The 13,455-nt window shown below is 49.6% G+C and overlaps 1 protein-coding gene across 2 annotated transcripts in view; it reads left to right on the plus strand.

Moving 5' to 3' along the window:
- Positions 1-13,455, plus strand: part of alg9 (ALG9 alpha-1,2-mannosyltransferase) — a 78,458-nt gene that overhangs the window by 3,129 nt on the left and 61,874 nt on the right. For both annotated transcript variants that reach the window (XM_055660685.1, XM_055660686.1), the window contains exons 3-8: positions 81-215; positions 4,433-4,503; positions 5,472-5,560; positions 7,087-7,222; positions 8,553-8,640; positions 9,692-9,797. In XM_055660685.1, the coding sequence (XP_055516660.1) occupies positions 81-215; positions 4,433-4,503; positions 5,472-5,560; positions 7,087-7,222; positions 8,553-8,640; positions 9,692-9,797 (625 nt within the window). The remainder of the gene's footprint in view (positions 1-80; positions 216-4,432; positions 4,504-5,471; positions 5,561-7,086; positions 7,223-8,552; positions 8,641-9,691; positions 9,798-13,455) is intronic.

Genomic DNA, 13,455 nt, shown 5'->3' on the forward strand with positions numbered 1-13,455 from the left:
CACAAAATGACAGTAAGATGCAGTTGCAAGAAGATTAAATTGTTGAACATGTGATTTATGTTTCATGTCTTTGTTTCCAGATTCATTTTCTGTTGTATGGAACGGGATTCCAGACTTGGGAATATTCTCCGGTGTACGCTATTCGTTCTTACGCTTACCTATGGCTCCACGTTTTACCTGCCTGGTTCCATGCCAAAATCTTGCAAACCAACAAGGTGTGTTTTATTGAAAGGTATTTCTGAACTGACCGCTATTTCCCTCTACATTAGGGGATACCTTTACCCGTACCGCGTCCCTATACATTAGAGACACATTTACCTGTATATTAGGGGTGCATTTATCTGTACATTAGAGGTATATATTTACCTGTACTGTTTCTCTGTACATTAGGGTGTGAAGTGCGAAAGGTACGTTGAAATTTATAATAATGTGCACTTTCAAAGAGGGAATGGGGAGGGGGGGAGGGGAGGGGGGGGGGAGGGGGGGGGGGGGGGCAATGGACCCGCGCTGAGAAATAGTGTCAAAACAGAAAGGTGCCCACTGATCAGCATGGAATAATTGGACCGAGTGGCCTGTTTCTATGCTATACAGTTCTAAGATTTAGCGTGAATAAGTAGTTCCTGTGTTTTACTCCGGTGCTGGAGTAAAGTATTTCAATGTACGGAGTCCACACTAGTGTTTGTGGAGCCAGTGAATAGCAGATGTTTGGACTGTACACTGTTAATACGTTCCTTTACTGCTCTCCCCTGACCAGTCACCCCCACCAGCAGTATCCACCAGGGCGTATCTGTTGTCAAGAGGGATGGCCACAGCACTCTGCTTACTGCCTTTTCAGGTGGTCACCAATCTACCTCCGGCCCCTGCCCAAGGCGTGACCTCCTCGCTGTCATTCCTATCTGCGACCTCTGTCTCCTGGGTGATCCTGAGGTCATCCAGCTGCTGTTCCAGTTCGCTAGCGCGGTCTGTAAGGAGCTGCAGTTGGACCCACTTCCCACACTGGAAGTCTCCCTGACTTCCCACATCTGCAGGAGGAGCACACCACCGCATAGCTGCCCTCTCTACTGCACCACACCAAGGCAGATCAAGGAACATCTACAAAAGGCAAGCTGTGCAGGCCTGGGTCGCCGCTGCGAGCAGAAGGTAAAACTCCAATAAACTTATTGTAAATAAATGCTGTGCCTTGTTAGTTGGACTTGGCCTTGTACTGTAGCCATCTCTCTGACCACAGTGAACGAGAATATAGAGTGGCACAGTGTGGAAGCAGGACCTTTGGCCAACTTGCCCACACCGGCTAACATGTCCTGGACTAGTGTAGCTGGAACATGTTGACCAGTGTGGGCAAGTGGGCCGAAGGGCCTGTGTCCACACTGCAACACTCTATATTTCGTTCGTTCACTGTGGTCAGAGAGATCAGAACTGGTCTATGAATAAAACTGAAGGCATTGACAGTGCTGCGGTACAAGGTCAGTCCAACTGGAAACAAGGCACAGGCATTTATTTACATGCGATGTCAGACTGTCTTATGAAGAAAGACTGGGTGGTTTATACTCTTTAGAAGATGAGAGGGGATCTTATAAAAACAAAATTCGCAGATGCAGGAAAGCTGGAGATGGGAGCTTAAAAAACCGAGATGAGAAATCACACATTGTCACTCTTGCCACAATGAACCTATATTTAAGAGGGGAATGGGTGCTGGGACTAAGCCGAGCATGGAAGTTGCAGGAATGTTGCCAAAGGCCAGCTGGTTGAGTTCATGCCTGTTAAATAGTTCCAACCAAGTCTTGGTCACTCTCAGATCCCATCCACACTCCTGTTGATGTTGTTTGTTCTCTGCCATGGAATCCCCCTTGTCTAAATTACAGGAGGTCTGTGTGTGACCTTCAGCCATGGCTCCAGTGCCTGAGAACCATTGAATGCCATGGCACAAGACAAAAGAGGGTGTGATCGACTTCAAGTGGTACGCATACCCTGGTATACATTGACGGCACTGATGTGGAGATGTTTGAAAGCTTCAACCTGCTAGGAGTAAATATCACCAGCAACTTGTCCCGGACTAGCTGTATCAAAGCAATGGCGAAGAAAGCACACCAACGCCTCAATTTCCTTAAAAGGCTTAGGAAGTTCGGCATGTCCCTCTCATCAACAGCTCTCATCAACTTCCTCAGATGCGCCATAGAAAGCATTAATAAACGGGATGCATCATAGCATGGATTGGGAACAGCTCCATCCAAGACCACAAGAAGTGGCAGATAATTGTGGACGCAGACCAGGTGATCACACAAACCAACCTCCCTTCGATTGACTCCATCTACACTTCACGCTGCCTCAGCAGGGCCAGCAACTTAATAAGGATCAATCTCACCCCAGCCACTCCCTCTTCTCCCCTCTCCCACCAGGCAAGAGGTACAGAAGTGTGAAAACGCACACCTCCACATTCGGGGACAGTTTCTTCCCAACAGTTATCAGGCAACTGAACCATCCTGTCACCCACTAGAGAGCAGATCTGAGCTAACATCGACCTCATTGGAGATCCTTGGACTATACTGGACTTTATCTTGCACTAAATGTTATTCCCTTTATCATGTATCTGTACACTGTGGACGGATCGATTGTAATCATGTCTAGTCTTTCCGCTGACTGGATAGCACCTAACAAAAAGCCTTTCACTGTCCCTTGGTACACGTGACAATAAACTAAACTGAACAGTACGCTGTATCTCTGTGCACAGAGCACTTGGCATTTTGTCAATCACGGATACCTGCAGCTTCAGCCGATCGATCTTCAGATGCAGCTGCCAATTACTGCCGCTACACTGCTCACTTCTCACCACATTGCAACCTTTTCCAATTCCCGAGGGAATGTCTCTATTGAATCTGCTTCTTTTGCCCTTTACGGCAGCCCCTCCACAGCGCGACTTGCTGCTTTTCACAAAAAGAGTTCCTATTCTCAATGTGTCTTTCTCCAATTATCTTTGATATTATCTTTCTCCAATTCTCAGCAGTTTATCCTCAGTCAGAGCTCTGCACCATTGTGTACAATTACACTACAGCTTTCCCGGTCTCTATCCGAAGGAGAGCACCCTAATTACCCGAGGTTCGATGTAATACCTGTCACTTCCAGAAAGTAACGATTACTGAACAAACGCAGTGTAAAACCATAGAGCCTTCTTTGCCACCCTCTCCACTTGTGTTGCCAGTTTGAGTTCTGTACCTGCAGCCAACAATCCCTCTGAACATCAGTGCCCCTGAGGATCCTACATTTGACCTCCCAAAGCGCAACAACTCACACTTAACCCCCATCAGCCATTTCTTAGCTCCTATTTCCATCTGATCTATATCCTGCTTAGTTTAGTTTAGTTTCCGAGATACAGCGCGGAAACAGGCCCTTAGGCCCACCAGGTCCGCGCTGACTAGCGATCCCCGCACGCTAACACTATCCTACACCCACTAGGGACAATTTTTACATTTACCAAGCCAATTAACCTACAAACCTGCACGTGTTTGGAATGTGGGAGGAAACGGAAGATCTGGGAGAAAACCTACGCAGGTCACGGGGCAAATATACACACTCCGTACAGACAGCACCCGTAGTCGGGATCGAACCCGGGTCTCCAGCGCTGCATTCGCTGTAAGGCAGCAACTCTACCACTGCACCACCGTGACCGCTGCATCCTTGACAACCTTCTGCATTATCCACAACACCAATGTTTGTGTTGTCTACACATTTACGTATGTATACGTTCTGACTAGAGGGCTGAGACCAGCGTTGGTTTGCAACGATCAGTGGTGGGTCTCAGACCAGGGTCCTGCTATTTACTGTTTCCTTTTACGTTTGACCTTGCAAAATGCAATACCTTCCATGGACCATGTGGTCAACATCCACTGTCCTATCATCATCAACCATGTTCGTCACCTCCTCAATAAATTCTGTAAGACACAACCTCCTCTACACAATTCCATGATGACTATCCCTCATCAGACCAGAGACGCAAGAGACTGCAGATGCTGGAATCTTGAGCAAGAACCAAAGTGCTGGTGGAACTCAGCGGGTTGGACAGCAGCTGTGGAGAGCATGGAGGGACCATATTTCGGGTCGGGACCTTTCTTCAGGCTGGACGAAGGTTCTTGCCTCAGCATGGATTCTCCATTTTAACTCCACAGATGCAACCCACCCCCTGAGTTACCCCATGTTGTTTCAGACGTGAGTAGATACTGTTCCCCATCTTCGGTAACTTCCCTCCGACCAAGGCGATGCGTAAGGGCCTGTAATGTGCTGCATCCTTAGTGGTTGAGCTTTGTTTAGCGGCAGAGAAAGGTTGAGCGCAGTGCGCGGCACTTTGTGAAACTGCATTGACGGCTATAGACGTGCTGTTTAATATCATTAAAGTTGAATCCACAGTTGGCTTTATCACAACAGGTGTTTCTGTTTACAGGTACTTGTCTTCTATTTCTTGCGATGTCTCTTAGCCTTCTTCTGCTGTGTTTGTGAGCTGTACTTTTACAAGTAAGTCAGCATCGTGTCTCGGACGTGTTCCTGCCTTGTGATAAGAATATTAAAAACTGTGAGATTGGACCTTCCTTGTCCGGGGTGCCTCCTGCACTCAGCGTGGCTCGGGGTTGGACAATAGGGGCTACACTTCACACCCACCGCCCTCATCTCTGGACACCGTGTGCGTAGCGGAGAGGGTCGGGCTGAAGCTGTGCTGGTTGGGCAGTTCCTGGGCTTGGCCCTGGTGCCAGGCGGAAGAGGGCTCAGCCCGAACCAGCTCCCACTCCTTCTCCGGAGTTCCAGGTTCGCACCCGGGTGGGTTTAGAGAGGGACCACCGTGGGCACCCATGAGGATATCCGGGACCGCAGGGTGTAGAATGCATCCGTAACTAAGATGGGGAAATAGTAATTTAAGAATGGAAGGTACAAAAAATGCTGGAGAAACTCAGCGGGTGCAGCAGCATCTATGGAGCGAAGGAAATAGGCAACGTTTCGGCCCGAAACGTTGCCTATTTCCTTCGCTCCATAGATGTTGCTGCACCCGCTGAGTTTCTCCAGCATTTTTGTGCACCTTCGAGTTTGCAGCATCTGCAGTTCCTTCTTGAGTAATTTAAGATTAGTTTTACTTGTACTATGGTGGTGGGATTTGTTTAGAATAATTCAGAATTGTACATATTATTGTAATTATTTGTTTAAATTAAAATAAAGGGTTGGATAATAACCCTGTCACATTTATTCCCCAAAAACACAGCGTCCCACACTTGTCCACATTAAACTCCATCTGCCATTTCTCCACCCAACTGGTCTATATCCTGCAGTATTCTTTGACAACCTTTTTGACGGCCTCCACTGTCACTGACCTCCCGACCCTGACCAAATGAGCCCTGATATTTAGACAATTGTTAATGACTGGGGCAGAGCCACTGCTTCTTTTTCTCAGCACCCCTTGGTACTAACGGAGAATCTGCTGGTTTGTGTTCCAGAGCCGTTTGCAAGAAGTTTGGTCTCCACGTGGGGCGACTGATGTTGGCGTTCTTGGTTTTGAGTACAGGAATGTTCTGCTCCGCTGCGGGTAAGTCACGGGGGAGTCTTGTCCAAACGGATAGAGTAACACCCAGGATGAGAGGGGATCGGGGGAATCTGGGAGTGATTGGACCTTCCTCGTTTGGCTTCGTCAGTTAGCAGATGTAAGGTTTTGGAAGCTGAGATCGGACAAACCCCTGAGGGATATAAAGGGAGAACCTAAATGGGAATCAGGAGGGGGCCGAGAGGGTCCGTGAAATGCCCTTGGTGAGATGGATTAAAGAGAATGCCAAGGCATCGTTTTATTTGTGTATTAGAAACCGGTGGGTAGTTAGGAAGACGGTAGGATCAGTCAAGGGCGGAAGAGGAGAATCTATGCTCCGAGCCTGAGGAAGAGTGTGAGGGCCTCAATGAGAACTTTGCCACTGTATTCACCCAACGCGAAGGTAAAGCAGGATGGCGAGATCAGGGAGGGGTAAGCTGATGCTTGCGCATGTTGATGTCAAGATGGATGGGTGTTGGGTTTTTTGAAGAACGTTAAGGTGGTTAAGTTCCCACAGTCTGATGGGATCTATCCCAGGTTATTGATAGAGGCAAGAGAGAAGATTGCAGATGCCTTGATGAAGACCTTTGTATTCACTTTAGCCACAGGTGAGCTCCCAGAGAACTGGAGAATAGCCAGTGATGTGCGTTGAAGGGCAATAGAGACGACCTAGGACATCATAGGGCAGTGAGACTTACATCCGTGGTAGGGAAACTATTGGAGAAGATTCCTGAGGATAGGATTGAGTCGTATTTGGAAAAGCATGGGTATATATGGGATAATATACGTGACATTCTGCAGAAGAGGTCCTGTCTGAAGAAGGGTCTTGACATGAAACGTCACCCATTCCTTCTCTCCAGAGATGCTGCCGATCTCGCTGAGTTACTCCAGCAATTTGTTGTATATATATATATATGTGTATATATATGTGTGTATATATATGTGTATATATATATATAGGATCTGGATAAAGTTCTAATTAATAAGCAGAGGTTTGGATCGTGAGGAAGGTTGTCAAAGAATATAGCAGGATATGGACCAGTTGGATATTTGGGTGGAGAAGTGGCAGATGGAGTTTAATCTGGACAAGAGTGAGGTGTTGTGTTTTTGGAGGTTAAATGCAAGGGGAAAGCATACTGTACAGGAGGTCATATCGGGAGCACCGGATGCAGTAGACGAGGTTAGAGGAGGTGCATGTGAAACTCTGTCCCATCTAAAGGACTACTGGGGCTCCTGGATGGAAGTGAGGGAGGAGGTATATGGGCAGGTGTTCATCTCCTGTGGTTGAAGGGGAAAGTATCTGGGGAGGAGATGGTTTGGGTGGAAAGGGATGAGTGAATTTCCCCCAACACCTCCCACACTGTCATTCATGCCCATGCCCCAAGTCTCTCTACCCTCCTCCTTCACTGCCCTTGGGTTGCTGCCCCATGTATTCCCCCCCCCCCCTCACTGCCCTTGGTATTGTCCCTGCCCGATGTCTCACCCACCGGGACTGTGGCCCATTGCTCTCTCTGCCTCGCTCTCTCTTGCAGCCTTGCTTCCCAGCAGCTTCTGCATGTACACCACACTGATCGCCATGACGGGCTGGTTCACGGAGCGAGACGCGGTGGCGGTGCTGGGCGTGGCGGCCGGAGCCATCGTCGGATGGCCCTTCAGCGCCGTCCTCGGGTAAGGGCCTCCTCCAACGCGGCTCCCTGCTGCTACACTGGTCAACCTCGGGTTAGTGCGTGGGGGGTTGCTGAACGATACAACACAGCGGGACCATAAAACATAGGAGCAGAATGAGGCCATTCAGCCCATCGGGCCCACTCCACCATTCAATCCCCTCTTCTGTTTTTGATTTTGTAACCAAATTGTAATGTAATAAACTAAAATTCTAATTCAAAAAATTAAGAATTAAAATTCTAAAAATCTGAAAATCTATTTTTGAACTCTTTAGTAGCCGGTACACTGTAGCAATGCAGACCATAACAAAAAGTGCTCCGTTCAATGAATACCCCATGTCCCAGCCAGTTGTGCTTCTCCTGTTGTGTAAGGCTTGTTCATGGTTCAAAACGCTTTGCATGAGGATGAGGATGGGGTGAGGGGGGTGTGGAGAAAACCCCTTCTGTTTGTCTTGAGCTTTGCTGTGTTTATTCAACAGGCTGTTTTCTGAGTGGTCTCATAATGTTTCTTCATAATAGATATTAACAAAATTAATCCAATAACTTAAAAAAAAAAAAAAAATAGACACACAGAGAGTGGTGGAGTATCTTAGCGGGTCAGGCAGCATCTCTGGAGATCATGGATAGGTGAAGTATCAGGTCTGGATCCTTCTCGGCCTTCGAGTAGGGTCCAAACCCAACAAGTAACCTATCCATAGGAGGGAACTGCAGATGCTGGTTTAAACCAAAAATAGGCAGAAAATGCTGGAGCAACTCAACGGGACAGGCAGTTTTTGAAGAAGGGTCTCGACCTGAAACGTCACCCATTCCAAACGTCACCCAGAACGGGGTACTGATTGGGGATGATCAGCCTTGGTCACATTGAATGGCGGTGCTGGCTCAAAGGGCCGAATGGCCTGTCCTGCATACTATTGTCTATTGTATATTCAAGATTCAAAATTCAAGATTCAAGAGAATTTATTGTCATGTGTCCCTAATAGGCCAATGAAATTCTTGCTTTGCTTCAGCACAACAGAACACAGTAGGCATGAATACAGAACAGATCAGCGTGTCCATATACCATTATATAACTATATATACACACATGAATAAGTAAACTGATAATGTGCAAATAACAGATAATAGGCTATTAATGTTCAGAGTTTTGGCCTTCTCTCCATTGATGCTGCTTGTTCCTGTTGAGTCACTCCAGCATTTTGTGCCTAACTTCTCCTATCCATGTTCTCCAGAGATGCTGCCTGACCCGCTAAGTTACTCCAGCAATTTGTGGCTATTTTTGGAGACCAGCGTCTGTAGTTCTTTGTGTAATCTAATGACTTGTTCTCTTACTGCAGGCTGCCGATAGCATTTGACCTGCTGATACTGAAGAGGAAGCTGCAGAGTTTTATTACCTGGGCAGTTGTGGCGCTCCTGGTTTTCCTGGTAAGTGTGGGAGGGGAAGATTATCACAGCATGACCTCCACCAGCCTAGGTCTGGATCACTGCACTGACCACTCACAGAGTGTAGCAAATGAAACCAGAGCAGGTGAAGCAAACAGCATCCCTACAGACATCTCAGGAGCTGACTGACTCCTTTTGTGTTCTCAATCGACAGTCTTGCTGTTGGTGTGTGTACCACGCTCCCCGTTAGATCACTGGAGAGCATCTGACTTGTTGCACATCAAAGTTGTCTGTTTAAATTTGTTCACTTCTAAAAGTACCGCTGCAGATTTGAAAATAGTTCGTATAGTTTAGTTTAATGTCACGTTTACCGACAAGAATCAAGAGTGTTTTATTGCCGTGTGTCCCAGATAGAACAATGAAATTCTTACTTGCTGCAGCACAACAGAATATGTAAACATCGTACACTGTAAACAATATGATAAACGGGAGAGAAAAAAAAGTTTAGTGTGTTTGTGTGTGTGTATATATATACACATACTCACAAATATACAAACAGTAGTCGGGCAGCATCCATGGAGACAGAGGGAAGGTTGCAGATTCAGGTTGAGTCCCTGCATCTGGACTGAGTGTGATGCAGGCAGGCAGTGGATATGAAGAGGGGGTGGGGTGGAGGGGTGAGGTTGGGGGCTGACAGGTTGCAGTGGGGAGGGGGGCGTATAGCGAGCAGACGGAGCTGGGTGGGGGTAGGGTGGAGCTTGGAGCCGATGCCTGGTGGGTGAGAAGTAGAGACCCATCAGGAGAGAGCAGTTGGAGCTGCTGTTGTATTTGGAGATACCTGTTGCCACTGAAGATGCCAGGACACCGACCGATATGACAAGTTCCTTGTGGTGTCCCGGATATGTTTCACTGTCTTCATTGTAGCACAGATGTGCCCTGACCCCTTGCTGTTGGTCAGGGCTTGCGGTGCCACGGCCCCCAAATTGCAACAACGACTGTGCCCCCAGAAGTCCTTCGTCCGTTGTGAAGCTTTGAGGTGGTGGGAGGCTGGGTAAGGCGCTATCTAAATGTAGATGTGTCTCCTGGTTCACAGCTCCCTCTGGTGGCGGTGGACAGCTACTACTACGGACGACTGGTGGTGGCTCCGCTGGGCATCATTGTCTACAATGTCTTCACCCCCCACGGGCCCGATATCTACGGTGAGGCTCTCCCCCCTCCCCCCCCTTGCACCGTCCCCACCTGCACCCACCGCCGTTACTGTGTCCCCTCTGATAAAGGTGGCCAGTTTAATTATGCAATACATTGCTCTGATCTGTAGTTGTGTTACCTAGCCACAAGAGTTTCATTGTCACCCGTCCCGATACTGAACATTTGTCTGGACCAGGAAGTAATAGAAATAATTTTACTAATTCGTCTAATTTGAGGAAGGACATTCTTGCTATTGAGGGGGTGCAGCGTAGGTTTACAAGGTTAATTCCCGGGATGGCGGGACTGTCATATGCTGAGAGAATGGAGCAGCTGGGCTTGTATACTCTGGAGTTTAGAAGGATGAGAGGGTGTCTCATTGAAACACATAAGATTGTTAAGGACTTGGACACGCTAGAGGCAGGAAACATGTTCCCGATGTTGGGGGAGTCCAGAACCAGGGGCCACAGTTTAAGAATAAAGAGTAAGCCATTTAGAACGGAGACGAGGAAACACTTTTTGTCACAGAGAGTGGTGAGTCTGTGGAATTCTCTGCCTCATAGGGCGGTGGAGGCGGGTTCTCTGGATGCTTTCAAGAGAGAGGGCTCTTAAAAATAGCGGAGTCAGAGGATATGGGGAGAAGGCAGGAACGGGGTACTGATTGTGGATGATTCAAAGGGTCGAATGGCCTACTCCTGCACCTATTGTCTACCTAAAATAATACACCAAACAGTTCTTGCAGATAATATCTAGGATAGATTGTGTGGCACCAACAGAATGTTGATTCTGCTTTATAAATGTCTGGATCTCTTCATAAATCTGTTGGGGAATGTGGAATTGGCAAACCTGGATAATTGAATTTGTAAGAGTTGTTATTAATGGCCGAGACATTCCCATGTGGCGACTCTCCGCCTACCTTGGGCATGTAAAACAAAGAATCTCACTGTGACATGTCACATGTAACAATAAAGTATCATCCTGTTATTCACTTACTCAAAGGTTAATGTTGAAGATTGTATGCTCATTGTGTCGTGCTACAGTGCACCATCTGACCACACGATGGCCCCGCTGAGCCGTGAGTGAGTGTGGGCTGTTTGCAATTGTTGTCAGCGACTTGTCATCAGTCCCCGGCCTGTTCCACAGTCGCAGTCTCTTGCGTCAGCGTCAGCGTCTGTGGCAGGGCTGGACAAAGTGCAGAGAAGATTAGTATGTTTCTGGGACTTTAGAGATACAGCGCCGAAACAGCCCTTTGACCCACCGGGTCCGCCCCGACCAGTGACTACCCCGTATACTAACACTATCCACGCACACACAGATGCAGACATCTGACATTGCATGTTTCCATCTGTGGTACAACCAATAACCTAGCACCAAGTCACAGCAATTTCTACCTCCACTTCCTACACCTCTCTCGTCCCCTGTACTCTCTCTCCCCCCACCTCTCTCCCCCCCCCCCCCCCCCCCCTCCACCTCTCTCCCTCCCCCCCCCATCTCTCTCCCCCCCCCCATCTCTCTCTCCCCCCCCCCACTTCTCTCTCCCCCCACCACACTCTCTCTCCCCCCGCACCTCTCTCTCCCCCCCCCCCCACCTCCTCTCCCCCCCCCTCTCTCTCTCACCCCCTCCCTACCCCTCTCTCTCTCCTCCCCCCCCCACCTCTCCCCCCCCCCCACCTCTCTCCCCCATCCCCTCTACATCTCTCCTCCACCCCCCACGCCCAGTCTCCACACGATGACTGAGCTAGCAAAAAAACAATTCTTGAGTCATTTTGTCTCATGCTGCCGAAAGTGTGTTTATCACTAAAAATAAACTTTATTAATCACTGTGTTAATCTACCACCCAAGCGTAACCCGATTTAGATGACTAAGAATGACTATTTATATAGAGGGAAGTTGCTATGTATAATTGGGCGCAGCATCCCAGCAAATCCATTCAAAAGCTGTTGGAAGTATCGGGGCCTTTTTGCAGCTGCTCAATAGTAGAGATTCCTCCACAAACACGAAGCAGATTTCACCTCACCCCCACCCCACCCCCACCCCCCACCCTCACCCCCCACCCTCACCCCCACCCCCCACCCCTCCCCACCCTCACCCCACCCTCACCCCACCCTCACCCCACCCTCACCCCACCCTCACCCCACCCCCACCCTCACCCACCCCCATCCTCCCCCACCCCCACCCTCTCCCTCTCCCCCACCCTCACCCCACCTCATCCCACCCTCACCCCACCCCCTCATCCCCCCCCCCCCCCACCCTCACCCTCCCCTCACCCCCCCACCCTCACCCTCTCCCCCACCCCCACCCCACCCTCTCCCTCACCCCCACCCTCACCCCCACCCCCACCCCCTCCCCACCCCACCCCCACACCCCACCCCCCCACCCCCCACCCTCTCCCTCACCCCCACCCCCCACCCTCACCCCCACCCTCTCCCCCACCCCCACCCTCACCCCCACCCCCACCCCCACCCTCACCCCCACCCCCACCCTCTCCCCCAACCCCCACCCCCACCCTCTCCCCTCACCCCCACCCTCACCCCCCCCCCCACCCCCACCCCTCAGATTCATGAGACCCTGGGAGGGGGGAAGGCTCTGTGGACCAGGGGAGACCCCACCCCAAGGGATGGGGGGGATATGAGGATTCATGAATGGGAGAGGGGAAGGGTCTGGGGACAGGGGAGGGTGTGGGGGGTCAGCATTCAGGATGGGGGAGGGGGTGGGAGATCTGTGGAAGGGGCGGGGGTGGAGGAGAGGGGGGGGGGGGGGGGGGGAGATGGGGGTGTGGGAGAGTTGTCCATATAAGGAAGGAGGAGAGTGAGGATGTGAATGGGGGGGGGGGGGAGTTTGGCGAGGGTTCAGTGGATGTGTGTGTGTGTGTGTGCACGCGTGCGTGCTCGTGTGTGTGTGATCATACGGCAGGCCGTGAACTGTGGGCGTTTGTAAGACCTGCTTCCGAACACTATCTCAATCGCGAGGTTCTTTAGTGGGTTACTGCAAAGTTTGGCAATAAGGTTCTATCAAACTTTCACGTTGGGATTACCTTTGATTCTGGTCGTGTGCGTGAACGCACACTGTTGTGATTTGTGTAACTCCGCTTTGAGCAAAAACTAAAGAAGGATCCCGCCCTAAGAAAGTCAACAATCCATGTTCTCCAGAGATGGGTACAGGGAAGCTGCTGTTTCCAAGACTGCATGGTTTGACCTCTGCCATTGTTGCTCACTGTTCTACACCCTCCGTCTCAGATGTCTCCACGTGACCGGGATGGTTTCTTGTGCAAGAGAGGCCGTGCAGCAATTCTTCACCATTTTTTGACAGGAGTTACGCTGCCAATGGCGTTTGCTTTCCCACTTACTGTCCTCGGGTGAGGTGGCTCAATCGACACGCACAAGCCAGTTTGCAACCATGTCTCAGTAAAATCCTGAAGTGTCGACACTAACAGCTCCAGACTGTGCTCACATCTCCAATTAAATTCAACAGGCACCCACAGTGTGAAGCCCAAATTAACCCACACACAGAGAGAAACATGACACATTTTCACATCTTTCACTTAATGAGAACTATTGTCTCACACAAGCCGTGATTGGAATGCCGCTGGTGCACAATCGCAAGCAAATTAGAGTCATTATAACGAGGTCAGGTATTTTAAGATAACGTGCATTAAAATGGGTGCAGTGTTGG

Source organism: Leucoraja erinacea, chromosome 32, assembly GCF_028641065.1.
Source record: "Leucoraja erinacea ecotype New England chromosome 32, Leri_hhj_1, whole genome shotgun sequence".
Taxonomy (NCBI): Eukaryota; Metazoa; Chordata; class Chondrichthyes; order Rajiformes; family Rajidae; genus Leucoraja; species Leucoraja erinaceus.